At 46.4% G+C, this 19,772-nt stretch overlaps 1 protein-coding gene across 1 annotated transcript in view; it reads left to right on the top strand.

Annotated features, from left to right (window-relative positions):
• Positions 1-16,592, top strand: part of Rnf213 (ring finger protein 213) — a 115,247-nt gene extending 98,655 nt beyond the window's left edge. The window contains exons 55-68 of the mRNA XM_023699247.1: positions 115-209; positions 2,389-2,548; positions 3,232-3,412; positions 4,760-4,851; positions 6,165-6,416; positions 9,226-9,358; positions 9,710-9,793; positions 9,906-10,086; positions 10,336-10,537; positions 11,328-11,405; positions 12,759-12,953; positions 13,329-13,418; positions 13,506-13,684; positions 15,192-16,592. Of these exons, the coding sequence (XP_023555015.1) occupies positions 115-209; positions 2,389-2,548; positions 3,232-3,412; positions 4,760-4,851; positions 6,165-6,416; positions 9,226-9,358; positions 9,710-9,793; positions 9,906-10,086; positions 10,336-10,537; positions 11,328-11,405; positions 12,759-12,953; positions 13,329-13,418; positions 13,506-13,684; positions 15,192-15,345 (2,076 nt within the window). The 3' untranslated portion in view covers positions 15,346-16,592. The remainder of the gene's footprint in view (positions 1-114; positions 210-2,388; positions 2,549-3,231; positions 3,413-4,759; positions 4,852-6,164; positions 6,417-9,225; positions 9,359-9,709; positions 9,794-9,905; positions 10,087-10,335; positions 10,538-11,327; positions 11,406-12,758; positions 12,954-13,328; positions 13,419-13,505; positions 13,685-15,191) is intronic.
• The last annotated feature ends 3,180 nt before the right edge of the window (positions 16,593-19,772 follow it).

Genomic DNA, 19,772 nt, shown 5'->3' with positions numbered 1-19,772 from the left:
GGACAGGGCTCTCGTGCCCTTGAAGTCTGCAAGTCCCAGGAGAGGCCATCCTGGGGCAGGTACAACTGAGTGGTGGCTGCCATGCTGACCTTGTGTCCCCTTGTCCCCCTGTAGTGTGGCAGGCCAATGGAGCAGGCCCGCTGTGTGGACTGCGGCGCTCTAATTGGAGGCGTCAATCACAAACCTGAAGCTGGCTTTCACATCATCCAGTACGTAAGCTTGTGTCTTTCCTAAGAATCACACTGTGGACTCGGGGGCTGTTTCTGTTCCAGCTGAGAAATCATGCCAGCTGTACTATTACAAGGGTCACACATTTGTACCCGTGTTGTTTTGGGCTTCAGTGACAATGTCTCTGTAGTCAAATAGCACTGAGATGTTTCATCTGCCATTGGTCTTAAATGCAAAACATATGACACAATTGTTCTTATTAAAAAGGCCTTCCATGTCGGCCATGGGTCAGTCACCCTTGTAAAATTTTACTTGGCATAAAGGGTAATCTAATTTAGACTTAACGTGTAAGTTTGCAGGACCAAAACCCAGGCATTTGTTTCCTTGGTATGTGTCACTTGTAAGCTGTCTTAGTGACCTCCTGTTTTCATTTTTTAATTTGAGAATAGTGAAGGACACATAATCCTGGCAATGGCCTTGGTGTCTATGGGTTTTGGTTCCAGGACAGTGCCCTCTCTCAGATACCACATATCATTGTCTTATGTAAAATGTCATATTTGCACCCCCAGGCACATCCTCCGGTGCACTTCAGTTACCTCCAGTTCCTCATAACCCTAACACAATGTAAAAGCTGTAAGCACACTTACTTGGCTATATTGTTTAGGGAATAAAGACCAAAAAGGAGCCTTTATATGTTCAGTACAGGTGCAGGTTTTTCAAACATTTCTGATCTATTTTTGGCTGAATCTACAACCTATGCATAGGAGAGCCTTCTCTCCTGGGCTTTAGCACCTAGACAGAAATCAGACCTCACACTGCCGTGCTTGCCCCAGAGGTGGGTGTGGTGCTTGTGTTACCCTTAGATACCTGTAGTCACCATACATCCAACTTTTCTGGTAGTGTCAGACCTTAAAATATCCTAGCCTGTGCTGGATATGTGCATGACTTATAATCACAGCACCCTGGGAGGCAAAGGCAAGAGAATCAATCACAAATTCGAGCCCAGTCTGGGAAACAGAAACACAGAGTCCTTAATCTCAATTTGTTTTAAAAAAAAGATTGGGTATGTAGTTCATGTGAAGGCCCTGGATTCAATTCCTAGTACTGCAAAAAAAGAGAAAAATCGATCCTGTTATCTCCATAACTATTAGGGTATCCTCAGGTCACTAATATTTTTGTAGCTAAATGGATCATACTATATCTCCTTTCTGGATGTGATACAGTTTTGACCTAGTATGGTAGTACATTCTTCTAATCCCAACACTTGGGAGGCTGAAGCAGGAAGATTGAGAGTTTGAGTCCAGTATGGACTACATAGTGTTATCTTGTGAAAAAGAAAGAAAAAGAGAGAGTAGGTTTTATTGCCAGACCTTTTGTCCAAGGTGGTGTGTATGTATGTGTGTGTGTGTGTGTGTGTGTGTGTGCACGCGCACGCGTGAGCAAGCGCACGTGCACAGGGTCTCACTATGCAACTCGGACTCATAGTGATCCTCCTGTTTTCAGCCTCCCTAGTGCTGGGATTCTAAGCGTGCACCACCACACCCAGACTCCATCATCAGCTCAGCACACTCAGGGGCAGGGCTGGTACAGCATGTGGTGCCAGGGATCAAACCCTGGCCCCTACACTTACCTAAGCAAGCACTTAGTCCACTGAGCTATCTCACCAGCCGTTGTCCAAGGTTTTGACTTGTAAAGATTGAGATCAATGTAGACATTCCCTGCACAGATGTACATGTCCCAAACTCTAGCTGACCTGGGACAGGTGTAGGTCTCAGTTGACACATTAGGATGACTACCACTTTACACCAAGACCCTTGTGGGGCCTAGTTAACCAGAAAGATGAGTTTATAAGGGAAAAGACCCATAGGCAGGTGATCTAGGTATAAAGAATAAGTACTTTTTACATTATTTTCTTCAGAACTGGGGATGTAGTCTTATTTATTTATTTATTTATTTAGATGCAGGGTCTTGCTATGCAGCTTAGACTCATCGTGATCCTCCTGTCCTATCCTCCCCAGCACTGAGATTACAGATGCGTACCACCATGCCTGGTTTCAGTGGCCTGCACAGTGCACTTGGGGTTCTGGGGCCAACACAGCATGTGGTACTGGGGATTGAACCCAGGTCCTTGTGTTTGCCAAGCAGGCACTTAGACCGCTGAGCTGTCTCCCCTGCCCATGGGGATGTAGTCTTCACCACGTCTTCTCTCATCCTTTACAGGCAAGACATAGACAGAACTCAGAGTGGCCACGTGCTGGGCAACCCACAGCCCCGAGGTGTGACCGTGGCACCTGACCGGGAGCTGTCCCCACCTGTCTTCATTCTCCTCCGACTGCTTACTCATTTGGCTCTGCTGCTGGGAGCTGCCCAAAGTCCTGAGGTATCACTCAGCACTGCCACAGGCCTGGGTTTCCATAAGAAGAAACTTCTGTGCTCTCCTGGCCCTGTTGTCTAGAGTCTGAGCCACTGCCTTGGGATTTTGACTGTTGTCCTTGATACCTAGTCCATAAATAATACAGTATTTATGGGGCCAGGGAGAAGCTCAGTGGAATAAGTGCTTGCCTGGCAAGCACAAGGTCCTGAGTTTGATCCCTGGTACCACCAAAAAAAGAAGGTATTTCCATTTCCTTTTCCTTATTTTCTCCAGAGTGGCATATGATGGAATGTGGGAGTTCCTTGTCAAGTTATATAAAATCCACTCTATTTCTTTATTTTTAAAGTATAGTTTCATTTTTAAGTGATACAGACCATCACACATATTTATAAGCTACGGTATGACACCTGAGTGCAGGTGTATAGGTGAACAGACTTGGAGGACACAGCACCATAACTTTAGTCCACACTGGGAGTGGAGAGGCTGATGGGGCCATAGGGCAAGAAAGAGGAGCATTACACAGAGGGTGGGACTTGGGTAACATCACAGGCGGCAGCAGCAACTGTTGTGTTGTGGGTAGGTCGCTCCATGACCTCACCTGAGAAGCCACACTGCAACTCAGGGTTGGTGTGTGCTTGTGGGGCCTCACCTCTTATCTGCATGTGACGCTGTGTTCGGTTGCCCCACAGGCTCTGGGGAACATCATTAAGCCTCCAGTGAGAGACCCAAAGGCTTTCCTGGAGCTGCACATCCAGAGGGATCTGGAGCAGCTAACCAAGATGCTGGGGAAGAATGTGGATGACACCTGCCTCGTGGTCCACCTTGTGCTGCGCAGGCTTTTCAGAGTGCAGCATGCCCCCTTTGGCCAAAGTAAGGGGAGCAGGAGGGGTGCGGGCTGGGCTGAGGGTTGAGGCACAGCTGCCAGGAAGCCCAGGAAGCTTCCCATGGCCTCAGAATGAGCAAAATCAAAGGTCATGGGGAACCCGGAAGGACTCTTAGCCTGAGGGTGGGCGTGGGCTCTGTTCCTCCATCCGCCTGGCTAAGACCTGCCGAGTCAGGAGCAGGACATTTGTACAGCGCTGACCCACTGTATTTGGAACAAAGCAGGTGATGTGCAAACACACACACAGGTGATGTGTCACTTGTTTCCTAAATGTGTCATTGTTGTACACTGACATAATACATGTGCATGTCTGTAGTTTGCTGTGTGAGAAAAAGCAGGCTACAAAATGTTCCCTGAGCTGATTTTTCTATTTTGAATATTTAAGTCTTTGTAGGACAAAAAGGACCACAAGATAACTTTGTAAATGACTCTGAATTGTGGCATTCAGAAAGATTTTCTTTTTGCTTATCTATAAAAGTCTTTTTAAACTAACCATTGTAGGGCCACAGAGATAGCTCAGTGGCACAGCGCCTGCCTAGCAAGTGCAAGGTCCTGAGTTCAATTCCTGGTCAAATAAATAAAATTGTAAGGATAATGATAAGCCAGGCATAATGATGTATGTGTGCAATCCCAGCACTCTGGGAGGCTGAGGAAGGATGACTGTTAAGTTCAAGCTAGGCCTGGGCAATTTAGCAAGAACCTCTCTCAAAATTAAAAGTTGGAGATGGGTAGAATTGCAGTTCATGGAGAAGGCTCTGGTTTCAATCCCCAACACTGCAAAAAGAAAAGAAAGAAAAAAAAAAAAGGCATAATGAAAATAATGTAATAAACAGTTTGGCCTAGGACCAGAGACGGTCCCCACTTCAGGAACTTCTTTGCCAGAAGCCAATATAATTATGTAGTTGTCCTTCAAAAAAAAAAAAATCAAATTTTAGTGAAAGCCTCTCACTCTGGTGATTTTCCCACCCAGCCCTGGCAAGCTCAGTGTGCAGTTCCTGAGATGCCTACCACTGTGCATCTATATTGCTTCTACAGGTCCCCTCGCTGACAGGCCACCGCCAAGATGGCGGATGGTGGGGGGTGCCACTGTTGCTATGACCCTGGGCCTCTGAATTTCGGCTCTTGTCTTAGTGATTTTGTTCAGAATAACTTTAAAACTACACCTAATATGGGCTTGAGGGCTCCTCAATAGGTTGTTGGTGTGACAGGAACTGCTTTAAAACTTAGGTTACCTTTGGAAGGTTAACAAAGGGAGCACTACTTCTGTTTCCTTTATGTAGACTTCTGTGATTTGTATTCCTTGGGTAGCCCATATATTTTGGTTTTCTTTGTAGACACTTTAAATTTTGATGAACAACTATCAACCAAAGATCGGAGAAACAATTGGGAGAAATACATGGAAATTCTTATCTTACCTGAGTTGAAGGTGAGTGACCACTGTCCGGCTCCTCTGTCCAGGATGCTTCTGTCCCGTACATCTGCTGAGCTCTCTTGGGGAAGGACCACAGAGGGCTTCCAGAGACCCACATAGGGTTACTCCCTCCTGCTGTCCTCAAAGTCCCCTCTGGTGGCTGGTCACAAGTCAGGCCACAAAATTGTCCAGGAATTTTGAAAGTGTGAGTAGCAGTTTCCTATAAAGAGCCCTTTCTGGTTCTCATCACAGCCCGGGAAGTATATATTTGTAATCCCATGGAAGAGTTATTAGAATTTTAGTGAGTTAATTCCAGCCTACCACTTCAGGGGTCCCAAGTCCAGCTATGATGATGGCTATCTGGGACAAAGGCCTTGATCCAGGGCTGAACCTAAGTTTAATTAATTCATGAGGAAAGGAATGGCTTGAGGGTGAGTACTGTGAGCTGGGCTAGGTAGGAGGCCTGAAATCACTTCGGCAGTATGCAGCATTGCATGTTGGTTTTGGCAGCATTTCCTCGTGTCTGCTCACTGACCAGTGTCCACAATGTATCAAGGTTGGCGGTTGGGCAGAATCTCTGGTTTCTTTTTAAGTGGTAATGCCTCATACCAACCTTCCCAAAGTAACCTGGGTGATATCTGTCAAAGTTGATCCTGTGATGATGCCCGCCACCAGCATTACCCTGGCCTCCGGGGTGTTTCCGGTTGCCAATGCGGCCATGGCTATGGCTCATATAGCTCCAAAGCTTCCAGGTCTTCCTTAGTCTGATGAGCATGTCAGTAGCTAAGACAAAAAGAGGAGCAGGATTCTTGAATCCTCTGTTAACTTTTCAGAGAGGATGGAAAAGTAAGACATAGAGATGTAAACCTTCTTACAGAAACTCCCAAGAGAGGCTTCGAGATCAGATTCATTACTCCTATGTTGGGTAAGGACTTCACTAACATAACTAACTACATCAACAAACAAAAGAAGGGGGCCAGCAAGATATCTCAGAGGACTAAGCACCTGCTTAGATAAGCACAGGGACCCAGGTTTGATACGGTGGCACACACCTGTAATCCCAGTGCTGAGGAGGCTGAAAACAAGAGGATCTCTATAAGTCCAAGCTGCATAGTGAGACCCAATACCAAGTACATTTTTTAAGAAAGAAAGAAAGACAATGACTTTATTTGGGGAGACACATCACCTACAAACAACAAACACTTAAATTATAACAAAAGCAAATGTCTGCAGGCAGACCCCAGGAAGCCTGAGCTAAAGTCACAAGGTGCCAGGCAGTCCATCTGTGGCACTTCTCACTTCAGACTTCTGTGTCTTTCTTCATCTAGTGTCTGGATAAAAACCTCCTCATGGTGAATGATCTCATCAGCAAAGATGAGCGCATCAGCTCCAGCCCTGTGGCCAAAATCATATATGGTGATCCAGCCATCTTCCTCTCCTGCCTACCCCAGAAGAGTGTGGTCCACTGCTCAAAGATCTGGAGCTGCAGGAAGAAGATCACAGTTGAGTACCTCCAGCACATCGTGGAGCACAAGAATGGCAAAGAGACGCTGCCTGTGCTCTGGCATTTCCTGCAGAGGGTACGTAGGCCTCCCCATGATGCCCTTGCTCAGAATTATTTTTCTTAGGGGTAGAACCCTCACTGACCCATCCACGCTGGAGTTTTGAAGAGCGTGTGCAAAGAGATTCAGGGCGAGTATGACGCTCAGCAGTGACCTATAAAGAACTTGACAGCTCAGGGGGAACCTCCCTGGTTACACTCAGCAAGAAAGCAAAGGACACAGCTTGTCCTAGAGCCTACAGCAGTTGGACATCACCTGTCTGCTCAATGGCCAGAGTTCAGTGACGAATGAGTAGCCAAAACCAAACAAAACGTCTTCCCTGTTCTTACACCATTATGGGAGTGCAAGCTGCAGATGGGAGTGAGCGTGAGCTGGCTGGGAGATGCTGGGAGGGTGGGAGTGGTGGGCTCTGATAGTTTTTTTCAGGCACCTGTTGCAGCAGAGAAACAGGCAGAAGGAAAAGGGGAAGGGGACTTTATTATCTTTGAGGACATGAGAATCTGGGGAAGATAAGGAGTTCTCTGGAGTTGAACAAAGGGAGGTTGAGGCTTTTATGACCTTTTTCCCTAAAGCGGAGTTTGAAGGGGATGTTTAGATATACCTGAGAAACTGATTGGGGGTCTTCCCTGAAGCGGTGGGAATGGTGAAAGGAAATTGCACCCTGGACTGAGCTGGAGAAGGAGGGAGGTGGTCATGGGAAAGATGGGCTTTTGTTTTAAGGGCTTCAGCCATATTAGATGACCACCATAATGATTCAGCAATTTATACTAGGACCAGAACCTATCAGGCTGTAGCACACAAGTCCCTTCAGCCTGGAAGGCTGACTTCCACCTACGTGAACTCTGGTTGCCTACAGTAGATGTTCTCATCATTTCCCTCCCTCTCTCCCTCCCCATCATGGACGAGCATTTGCAGCTAGCCAGAAGCAAAACGGTGCCATCATTTCAGTGCATACACTGGGAAGGACTCCACATTAGTGCAGTGGCCGCTTACTGAGATGCACAGTTGCATTCAGCCAAGGATGCGTGGATCTAGGCCTCAGAGCAACGTCCATGAATTACAGCAGTCACCGCTGCCTTGCCTGCTGGAGTTCTTCCTGCAGCTTCCTTCTATACCCAACCAGTCACATGGGCCCAAGAGGCAATTTCTTTTCCTTTCCTTTGTTCAAGTTCATTTTGCTATTAACACATGTTGTGCCTGTTGGTGAAGTTCAGTGTAATAGCATGCACTAATCAAATCCAGCAGCCCTCTTCCCACTCTGAATCACTATCCTAATTTCACATGGACTAAAAAAATTATGGGAGAGAACAGGCAGTGCTTGTCTTTCTGTGTCTGGCTTAAGACACATAATGTCTTCTGGTTCCATTATTGTGCTGCAAGTAACAGGATTTCATTCTTCGTGGCTGAATTGTGTAGCTGTACTTTCTCTATCCGTTCTGCTATTCTTGAACACCTAGGCTGATTCTAACACTTTCATCTGTGAACAGTGCCACAGGAAACATGGGCACACAGGTGTCTTATTTTGTATAGTAATGTCATTTCCTTCCCATGTATACATGGAAAAGGGATGGCTGTATCATGTAGTAGATCTGCTTTTAGTTTTTTGTTTTGAAGAATCTCTACACTGTTCTGCAAAATAGCTGTACCCATTTAAATTCCAGCATCAGTGTAGAGCTGTACCTTTTTTTCGTCATCTTTTTTTTTTTTTTTTTTTTTTTTAGGGAAAGGTCTACAGGGTATTCAGGGTCTCACTACTAGATTGGACGCATAGTGATCTGCCTGTTTACAGCCTCCCAAGAGCTGGATTACAGGCATGCACCACCACGCCCAGTCTCATTTGCTGTCTCAGCATGCCCTGGAGGTGGAGCCGGCACGGCAGGCCCAGGGGTTGAATCCCTGGCCCCTGCACCTGCTTGCAGATGCTTTAATCTGCTGAGCTATTTGGCTGGCCCTTCTCCATCATTACTAGCATTTTTTTTATGTTCTTGTTAATGAGGATGAGATGATATCTCAATGTAGTTTTGATTTACAGTCCCATGATAGCTTAATGATACTGAACATTCCTCATATATTTGGCCATTTGTTCTTCTTTTGAGAGGTATCTATTTATTCAGACCATTTCCATTTTTATTTCTCCCCCCAATTTCCATTTTTAATGGGGTTACTTGAGTTTTAGTTAAATTTTTTAAATTTCTTAAATATTCTGGGTACTAATTCTCTTGTCACTTGGTTAGTTGGTAAATATGTTCTCTCATTCTTCAGGTTGTCTCTTCACCATGTTGGTTGTTTCCTTTACTGTGCAGAAGTTTGTTTGATGAAATCTTATTTCTCAGTTTCACTTTTGTTTCCTGTTTTTTGGGGGTCCTGTCCAGAAAATTAACACCAGTTACCACTATCTTGAAGTATTTCCCCCCTTTTTTTTTCCAATAAGTTCAAAGTTTTGGGACTTAAGTTGAGGTCTTTGATTCCTCTTAAGTTGACTTTGGTGCAACATAAGAAATAGGGGTCAAGCTTTAGTCTCTTGCTTTGGATCTTGCTTGGCCCTCACACTTGACGCATCAGCTTCTGGAAGGCAGGACTCCATTGTAGGCATCCTCCATCCTTCAGGAGCAGGCCAATGTCTAGCATACTGCAGCTTCTCCAGAATTACTTGTGAAAGATGGAATGGCACTTTTCCCATTAACCCTGAGTGTGCCTTTTCTAGAATGGCCCACTGAGCAGACTAAACCACAAAGACAAGTCCTCAGCCAGCTCCAAAGTCTATATGCCCGAGAACATTTCCAAGGTGAATAGAGGATGTGTTACTGAGTGGTCTTCCCTTCTCCAGGAGGCAGAACTGAGGCTGGTGAAATTCCTGCCTGAGATTTTGGCCCTACAAAAAAGCCTAGTGAAACAATTCCAGAATGTTCCTGAGATTGAATCCAGCTCCATCAAAAGATTTATTAAAAGTCACAGTTCAGGTATGTCTCTGTTCTCTGCTCCAACAAGAGATCAGAATCATCTGGTGCTCGGTGATTACAAAGGATGACTCCAGTGAGGCTCACGTGGGTGCTCAGGGCTCATGGGTGGTCCATGTCCTAAGCTCTGAGCATGCAGTGAAGGTCCCCTGGGTCCTAGAGATACACTAGAGGCTTCTGTGGCAGCTGTGAAGCCCCTTCTCTCTAGTTTCTCCAACTCAGCGTCCTACTTAGTGGTTGATTATAGGAGGAAGCAGAGCTGAGTTTATTCTGTGTCCCTTCTAGACTCTTCTTGCTTTCACTCTGATGAGCTTGTTATTTCCATGGCTTCTTACCAAGTATTTTGTCCAACAGAAAGACTAAAGAAGTTGTTTGAGGACAGGATCACTATTTTTCTGTCCACGTGGAATTCCCTGAGGCGATCACTGGAGACCAACGGTGAGTGTCCTCCTTCCCCTTGGCACTGAGCACCTAGAATCTGCCCTTGTGTGGCTCTGCCAGACACTTGGGGTGGAATGCTGTCTGCTGAGAATAACCCTGTCATTTAAAGGTGAGATTAAGCTCCCTAAAGAGTACTGCAGCTCTGACTTGGATCTGGATGCTGATTTTGAAGTCATCCTACCACGTCGTCGGGGCCTGGGCCTCTGTTCAACTGCCTTAGTCAGCTACTTGATCAACCTACACAATGAAGTTGTCTACATGGTGGAAAAGTTCTCCAAAGAAAGCAGCAGGTACGTGCACAAGCAATGGCACAGTGCACACCTGGCGCTGGCTCCCAGGCCCCTGAAGCAGATGCCAGCTGGCTGCAGCTGCATCCCCATCAGACCCCATCCATTCACCCTCAACAGAGCTTCAAATTTGTGAATGGCTTTTGTCTGTTCAGACTGTGGGGGCAGTAGGAGGCACAGGCTCCATATGCCCTAAGCTTCAGCGCCATACCCCTGCCCTGGACACTGAGCACTGTGTTGTATGTCCCCCAGCTACTCCGTGGATGCCTCCGAGATCACTGACCTGCATGTCATCAGTTACGACGTGGAGCGTGACCTGACTCCATTGATTCTGTCCAACTGCCAGTATCAAGTGGTGCAAGGTGGGGAGACCTCACAGGAGTTTGACCTGGAAAAGATCCAGCAGCAGATCACTGGGCGCCTCCTACAGGGCAAGCCCAAGCTGACAATCAAGGTAGGCTGAGTCCTGCTACCATGGATGTGCGTCTCTTCAGCGTGCAGACAGATACTTTGTAATTAGATGTTTTACTCCTCATTGTCCACAATTAGGCTGTGAATTACTTGCATCCAAAACTTTCTTTTTTAAACTGGGATTTTGAACTCAGGGCCTTCTCATTGAGCTATATCCCCAATTGCTTCCCAACCGTTTTGTTTTTTTTTTTAACTTTGAGACAGGGTTTCGCTAAGCTTCTCCAGCTGTACTGGAACTTGTGATCCTCCTGCTCAGCCTCCTAGAGTGCTGGGATTATAAGCATGCACCACCATACCTGGCTGCAAAGGCAGGTTAATTTGTTCTGTCAGTTGTGTTGTCTAGTAAAGTGGTCCTTACTCAGCAGTTGCTGAATGGATACATGAATGTGACATCATCCCATCTCTGTCCCCAGCACCTCCTGTGATCCTCATATACAATATATTCTCCGTGGTAATTTCTTCAGGGCCAGTGTGGCTGGGCTGGGTTCTTATTGTACTACTGGGCTGGGGAGATAGCTCAGTAGAATAAGCACTTCCCTGGCAAGTGCAAGGGCCTGAGTTCAATCTCTGGTTCTGCCAAAAAAAAAAAAAAGTCTTATTGTATTACTATTTCTAGGGATTGTGACTTAAACAGAGACTTCATGAGATGATAGAGCTTTGTGCATTGCCCAGGGAGACTCTCCCATTGAGTTACTGTTCAAGATGTCTCTGTCATCTGATGGGACCCTCCACTATGGATGTAGTATCCAAATGCTTTTTCTTTCTCACTTTAGGGGATCCCTACCCTGGTGCACAGACATGACCGGAACTATGAGCATCTCTTCATGGACATCAAGAAGAACATGAAACAGGTGGTCATGACAATCCTATCACTTACAGAATGGTTCCATCCACATTCCAGAGCTTCAGCCACTCCCTGGTATCTGTGGCACCAGGGTCTTGGTTTCTCTGAGGACCCTGATGGCCTCCTTGACAGTGCTCTTTGCAGAGGGCAAGCAGGACAGTGGACCACTGTTTTCTTATTTGAGTTGTGTCTTAGTTATTTTTCTTGTTGCTGAGACAAAATAGCCAACACCAAAATAGCCAAGTTAAAGAAGGAAAGGTTAAAAAAAAAAAAATGATAGGGACATCTGTGAGAAAATCATCCAGAATGAAGGACTACAAATTAGATATGATTTTTTTTAAAAAAAAAATTTGTTTATTTGTGTGTGTGTGTGTGTGTGTGTGTGTGTGTGTGTGTGTGTATGACCAGCTCAGCCCACCAGGGGGCAGGGCTGGCTGGCATGTGGTGTTCTGGGATCGAACAGTGTTCCCTGTGCTTTGCTAAGCTTGTTCTAAGTAGGTGCTTTAGACCACTGAGCCATCTCACCAGCCCTAGATATGATTTTTGATGTAAATTAAAATTGTACTTTACTATAAAAAAAAAAAGAAAAAGGAAAGGTTTATTGCAACTCGCAGTTGGTAAGCATCTCAGTCTGTAGTTGGCTGGCTCTAAAGCAAGGTGGCACATGGCAGAGGGACATCTCAGAGCAGAAACAGTTCATGGTGGGCCAAAGGCAGCAAAGTAACAAGGAATCAACAAGCAGGCCACCGCAGCAGCCCTCTTTCAATCTCTTATATTCTATCCAGGCTACCCACTCTTAGGGCAGGTAGCACTCACACCCAGGATGGACCCTCCCATCACCTACACCCAGAATTCTGCCAAACCAATCAGTGGACTAATTTAGTAATCACACATGCTTGAGCCCAGCACCATACACTGTAGATCCAGGCAGATCTGAAAAGTCCCTCCACCCCATGATCACAAGAGGCTTTAGGGGGACATCCAGACACAAGCCACAACAAGTATAATGCGCTGACATTCTGTATGGTTGGTTTGTAAATAATGTTGTTTCAGTATATCCAAGTCAGAAGATCTAGAGAACTTAACTTATTCCTGCTCTTTTGCTATTGATATTGGAAGAGGAATACTCTCCCCTGTATCCACACAGTATTGTTTTGAGGCTTCAGTGAGGTCATAGGTATTCTTGTTAAATACCTTGTTAAAAAATTTTGTAACACTGCTGCACTTAGCAGCATATGTCAACTGTCACTGTGTAATTTATGCCACCTGTAGTTTGGGCAGCGACAGAGCTAAGCCTTTCCTAGGAAGTAGGAAACAAGAATCCCAACCCATGTTTGCTGTCCTGTGTTTGGTTTCCCAGATCGCCCTGCCGAGTGCAGTTATGGGTACCATTGGTGGGCAGCTGCAGTCCTACAGTGATGCCTGTGAAGCCCTCTCTGTCGTAGAGGTTGCCTTGGGCTTTCTGAGCACAGCTGGCGGGGACCCAGACATGAAGCTGAATGCGTACATCCAAGAAGTCTTGCGGATGGGCGACCAGACAACTTCAGTTTTAGAGGTGGGTCTTGTGTGGAGGCTGGTCAGAGAGATCAGCAGCCTCAGCTGAATTTCCTGCTGCCCACAAGAAATCCAGCGGGGAGGGAGCAGCAATGCATGCAGGAAAAGGGGGAGCCCAAAAACAAGCCCCCTGGCCAGTCCACAGTGTAGACAGAGCCACTTTGGCCAGCACAGACAGACACACCCAGCGCTGACCAGCTGGGCAGAGCATACCACGCATGTGATAAGGGGATCAGCTGCAGTACATTGTGCACGCTCAGAGATGGCCACAGGACAAGGGACATGGAATGAATGCAGAGCATAAAGAGGGTGCCAGACATGGGGATACAGAGCGTAAGACCTCCACGTCTCACCAGGGTTCCTGCTGCTTTTTCAGGTCTTAAGCAGATGTCAGTTAAAACACGCCATTGCCCTCTGGCAGCTCCTCTCTGCACATAAGTCAGAACAGCTGCTGCACCTGAAGAAAGTAAGTGGGACCTCTGCCTCCCCGTTTGGGGGAGCTCAGCCCTCTCTTCCCAGCCTTTAATGGCCCCTTATTGATCCCGCATTTTAGGAACCATTTCAGGACATCAGTGCAAGGTACAAAAAGGATCTCAGCCCAGAACATGCCAAGCTCCTCGGCACTTTCCTAAACCAAAGCAGCCTAGACACCTTCCTTGTGGAGCTCCACGAAATGATGGTGCTAAAGCTGAAGACCACTCAGGCTGGAGACACCTTCAACCACACCTGGAGGTAGGGACATGCGCATCACTGCCCAGGCAGGGTGATGGGGCTGCCCCTCACCTCTCCAGCCGAGCCCTTCCACAAATATGCAGTCAGGCCCGTCTCCCTGCAGGGTGCTTTCATGCTATTCCTGCACTAGTGTAGCGCCTGAAGGCTGGCTTCTATGAGGGCCATACATTCCTACAAGGGGGTTTTCTATATCAAAAAGATGTGCATTGCCAACACTGTAGAGTACCCCAAAGTGCTCACCACTTACACCCGTGTCAGTGTGATAGACAAAAAGTGGAATCTGGCTCTCTCTTTAATTTCCCTACTTACTAGGATGGCTGGGCACATGCTCATTTTTACTAGCCACTAGTTTATTGTCTTCTGAATTAATTTTTTTTCTTTTTCCACCCCTCCCCCATCCCACCTGGCCACCCAAACTGGGTGTCTAGGTGATTCAGGCTGACCTCATATTCAAGGTAGTCTTCCCCAAGGTACTGGGATTATAGATGTACACCACCGTGCCCCACTGTTTTATCTTTTTCTTAATGATTTAGAAAAGCTCTTGGTGTTGTACAGAAAGTAATCTTTTTATCTAATATGTTACTATAAATGCTTTATCTCAGTCTTTAAATTTATGAAATCAAAGCTGACAGAATTTTTCTATAAAGCCACTTAGGAAAATACATCAGTTAAGGTCTTCCTTCTCATTTCCCACGGTTAGAGATGTCCTTCCATGGTTTTCATTTTGGTTTTGCTGCTTTTAAAATTCCATATTAGGGACCAGTGAGATAGCTCAGCAGTCTAAAGCAGCTGCTTAGGCACACTTAGGCAGGCACAGGAGATCACAGTTCAATCCCCAGCACCACATGTTGTGCCACCCTCAGGGTGGGCTGAGCCAGTCCAAAAAAAAAAAAAATCCATATTTATATATTTTTTACCCAGTTTACTTACATGTGTACTGTGAGGGAAGGATTTAACTTCACTGTTTTTCTAAATAATTGAATTCCTAGGGGCTGGGAAGATGGCTCAGTGGAATAAGCACTTCCCTGGCAAGCACAAGGACCTGAGTTCAATCCCCGGTTCCGAAAAAAAAAAAAAAAAAATTGAATTCCTATTTTCCACCTCAATTTATTTCATGTTTATTTTTCTTCCATTGTGCCAGAAGCTTATGCCAACATGCATTGTATTCTTTCAACTGTACTATCCTGAACCTGTAGTGTAAAATTAGTTCCCCTTCCTAGAGAATTTGTGATCTTTATTTATGGAAAATAGGAAAAGCGAATACGTGCTTCTGTTTTTTGAATAGCAGAGCTTGCTCATGCAAACAGATCACGTTCAAGTACCTGACATGAGCAACGACAAGGCCGGCATAAGCTGGAGACCAGGATTCTACCCCAGTGTCCAGTTCAGGAGTTCAGAACTCAGGACTGGGACCTGGAGCTGACCTCAGTTTCTGATCTTAGTTTGGAACCTGGTCCTGTGGAGGCCTCCTGATATTATAAATAGTCTCTTGTTCTTGGTTTTGCAGTCTGAAGGAAACTCTGGTAAGTTACATGGAAACTAAAGACAGTGAAGTCCCTCCAGATCTGGAATACCAGTTCCCAGAAGAGATACTGCTGTCCAGCTGTGTCTCTGTGTGGAAAACTGCTGCCACACGGAAACGGGACCGGCAAGCAAAGTAGAGCAACTGACTCCCTCAGCGCTCGCCTGGGACCTAGCTGGAGAGATGACGCCGCCTTTTGCTGCCAGGATTCGCACCAACTGTTGCTTCTGTGAGCACTTGAGAGAAAAGTGGTGCAGCGCTGAACTCAAGTCTGCCTGCACTGTTCCACACAGCACCGTGGGAGCTGCCCTGTTTCTGCATTCCAGAACTTTCTCACTGTACTGTGAACACAGTTCATTTCCAGTTAAGGGCTGCACTTCTGTGAATTTGGAAGTCAAACCCCACCTGTGCTTCCCAGGAGAGACAAGTAGTGTCAAAGTAATGGTCACAGCCAGTCACGGCCTGTCTCAGGCTCCTTCCTTCTCCATTACCGTGGAAAATGCAGGGGAAATAATTTTCCCCTTTTTTCTGCTCTGTTCCACATTCTCAGAAGAGAATCTGGTTTTCTCCTTTTTCCCAGCCCCTTAAATACTGAGTATTATACATGTATTTCTTGGCTTCCAAAATGTACAGAAGGGTCATACTCTTCACCTTCTTATAACATAAGGAATGCCAAAGGACAGGCACCTGTCCATGCCTTAACCCACATGAACAAGAGCTGACCCAGATCCTGTATAAGTCACTGCCGTATTTCAGAGGGTCAAGGCCAAAACTGTGAAAAGCACTTGGCTGAGTTGGGGACTTTTATGGTCTCAGTTCCCCAATGAACAGAGTGGATTCACAGCCAAAGCCCCTTCCATTTCTCTTGAGATTCTAATTTGTGGCGATTTTCCTGCCTCAGCCTCCTGATTATAGATGTATGTCACACACCCAACTCTTGAGATTCTAAATGGAAATTTATTCATATAAACTTGGGCTAGAGGCATGCTTCTGGCCACTCTCTGGGGAGTTTTTGATTGTCTAGCATTATGCCAAAAAAGTCCATTCTTTGTGGAATCTCTGCTCCCCCTAAGTATATGAATATCTAGTCCATCTTTGGAGTCTCAGCCAACGCATAAAAACCGAGATATGGTACAAAACCAGTTCAGTTTCCAAAAAGGGGAATAAGAAAATGTCTTACCCTGATCTTGTGCTGTTTTTTTTGTTATGGATTCCCACCCCTGAAAAAATCTACTTTGACACCTTCAACTTCCTGGGACTGATTCCTGTTCTGCAGCCCAGCGCCGTCTGCAGTGACATCAGAGCAGCTGTTTACAAAGTGGAGGCTGTGTCCCTGACACCATTCTCACTCAGTGAGGCACACACTCAATCAACTTGATATCAGGACAATGAGAGCACCTCATGGCAGGGGCAGGGGACCTGTGATTCCTGACTAGGCAGAGCTACTCCCCACCCCACCCTACCCCTGCCTGCTCTGGGACATCTCTGCTGGGAGTGGAGAGGGCCTTTGAGGCTCCCCACCTCATCAGGGAGGTATCAGTTGCTAGTCTTTTGCTGTGAAAACTTTTGCTCCTTTGGCCAGGGCATTTTGTTGTTTTTGTTATGAAGGACTTTTAATTAAGATGCTTAATTTTGTATATGCTATGTTTTCGAAGCGTTGACTGTCATATCTCACGTTATCTTGTTTGTATAAAAATACACTGGTCTAGCACAGAAAAAGTAGATTTCGCTATACTTGTCATACCTACTTTAATAAACTTGAGTTTCGCTACTAACAAATCCTTTTGGGGGGCAGAGCTTCTATTTACGGCACCTGTACCTCAGCCAGACCTCAGGAAGTTTTGGATTTTTTGTGCTAACATCCTCACAGAAGTGACTATGAAGTGGAGGGTGCAGAAGAGAAACCTACACTGTGATTTCAACAAGAGCAGAAAACTCCTCCAGGACACAGGGACAGCAGAAATGCTCCTTCACAGTGGCACTGTTCCCTCCAGCCACTCTCAGCTTAAGCTTCAGCCTCAGGGAGGGTCCTCAAGTCACTGGCTGGCATGGATCTTTGCGTCTCTGATATGGAAATTAGAAGAGGGGCTGGTGAGATGGCTCAGTGGTCTAAAGCACCTACTTACAACAAGCTTAGCAGAGCCCAGGGACCGCGGTTCAATCCCCCAGCACCACATGCCAGACGGCCCGCCCCCTGGTGGGCTGAGCTGGCCACACACACACACACATAAATAAATAAAAAGGAAATTAGAAGAGACATGAATTTACAGGCAGAAATTTTAACGAAATTTACTGTAGAAAAGAAACAGAGGGGCTGGTGAGATGGCTCAGTGGTCTGAAGCACCTACTTAGAACAAGCTTAGCAAAGCACAGGGACCGCGGTTCAATCCCCCAGCACCACATGCCAGCCAGCCCCGCCCCCTGGTGGGCTGAGCTGGCCACACACACACACACACACACACACACACACAATAAAAAAACTTTAAAAAAAAAAAAAAAAGAAACAGAGCTGGGGGAGGGGGGTCCTATAGGCAACCCCAGGAAGGGACAGCAGTTGGTTTCTCCACAGTGATTGGCCTCCAGACTCTTCTGTACTGAAAGAATCCACAAACAGAAGGCCTACTTGGGGGCACTAGCTGCACCAGCATGGGAAGCAACCCTGATGAGATACAGGAAACACTATTATCGGCTGCGCCTGGACAGTAGGCTCCAAGAGGCAGGAGAGGCCTATGGCCTTGCTGAGTAGCAGAATTCAAGTTCACCATGATTAGCATTTGTGTCACATTCTGCCTTGTTCTATTCCTTTCAAACTCACTGATACTCAAGCATTCTTGTCTAGTTGGCAAAACAATGACCAGGACAACACTTTTTCCTGAGCAAATGCTGACAAAACATACCTTCTCTGAAGGGTTTCCTGGGGACAGTGATCGTGCTTCCTTTTGAAGCAGGAGTTTCAGTGATCTGGGGCAAGAATGGCAGGGGCACAGCACATGCAGTAGCCACACATACACACTTTGGATACCCTCCCCATGTGCAAACCTGTTCCTTCCAGATTGATAGCTATACCTGGAGCACAAGAGGACCTCACCCAGAACAGCACCTTCCTCAGGCTCCACTACCTGTGCCCATTTCGCAGGCTTATCAAATGGCTTGCAATTACTAAATCGTGTCCCCTTCATCCTGACAGCTCTGTAGCAACAGCCTACATGTAGCTGCTCAGAGATGTTGGTTCTCCTGTTTGCCAGCTCCTTGATCTGGGGCAAGCATTAAGCCTCAATTTCCTCTGCTTTAAGATACTTCCCAGTTTTATTTAAGAAATAAGACAAAGGGGCTGGTGAGATGGCTCAGTGGTCTAAAGCACCTACTTAGAACAAGCTTAGCAAAGCACAGGAACCGCGGTTCAATCCCCCAGCACCACATGCCAGCCAGCCCCGCCCCCTGGTGGGCTGAGCTGGCCACACACACAAAAATAAATAATTAATTTTTAAAAAATAAGATAAAGTAGGCAAAAAACAGCACAGTGTCTGGCCACGGTGTATGCTCAAGAAATGAGGCTCTCTTCCTCAGCTGAGAACTTGCCCAGCTTTCAACAGTTAGGCAAATTGGTCTCTCCTATAGAACTTTAAACTCTAATCTCAGTTTTTCTTTTAAAGCCTACATTGGAACACACTATTATTCACAATATATGTACTTTACTGAATTCTGCTAGTTAAAATATAAGCCACCAGCAAAACTCACTTTAGCTCACTGGCTGCTCAAATACACCAACCTCTGGGCTGGGGAGATGGCTCAGTGCTCTAAGCCCCTGCCTGACAAGCGCAAGGGCCCAGGTTTGATCACCAGTACCACATGCTTGCCGGTCCAGAACCCAGGCGTGCCACACTGGCCCCTAAACAGGCGCACTCCTGTAATCCCAGCGCTAGGGAGACTGAGATAAGAGGATCACTAGGAGTCTGAACTGTGTAGTGAGACCCTATATCCAATAAATAAAATTCTGCTCCTCCCTCTGGCATGCAATGCAACTCACCCCTTTAGGCCCTTTGGCTCTAAACATCACTTCCTCAGAAGGCCCCTTCCCAAACACCAGTTCTAAATCTGCTCCTCTCATTTATTTTCATTCATAGTACTCATTACTATTACATCACATATTCACAAGTCTTCCTGCCCCAGATGAGGCAAAAAAAGTGTAAGCCATAACTCCAGCATATAGCATAAATCCTGGTGCAGAGACATACTGAGTAAATATTCACAAAACTGAGGAGCCCTGGGTAAGAATCAATGTAAGGCACAGTAGGAGGCTGAGACAGGAGGATCACTCCCAAGTTTGAGGCCAACGTGGACTACATAGCGAAATCTTGTCTCAAAAAACAACGTCCCAAAGGTGGTGGGCCATATTTTCTTTGCTGAGTGAGGCTCTTTGCCCAACAAGATGCAACCCCTGTGCGTTCAACTGCGCCCAACGCAGCGCGGGACTGAACAGGGAGCAAAGCCCCTTCCACAGTCACTGAAGTGCCGCCACCCAGGGCCGCGTCCCTGGCAGGGCTCGAAAGGTATTGTGAGCTTGCT

This window comes from Octodon degus, unplaced genomic scaffold (assembly GCF_000260255.1).
Source record: "Octodon degus isolate 3935 unplaced genomic scaffold, OctDeg1.0 scaffold00112, whole genome shotgun sequence".
Lineage (NCBI taxonomy): Eukaryota > Metazoa > Chordata > Mammalia > Rodentia > Octodontidae > Octodon > Octodon degus.
Note: the sequence above shows the minus strand (reverse complement) of the source record. Positions and strands in the feature narration are given on the sequence as shown.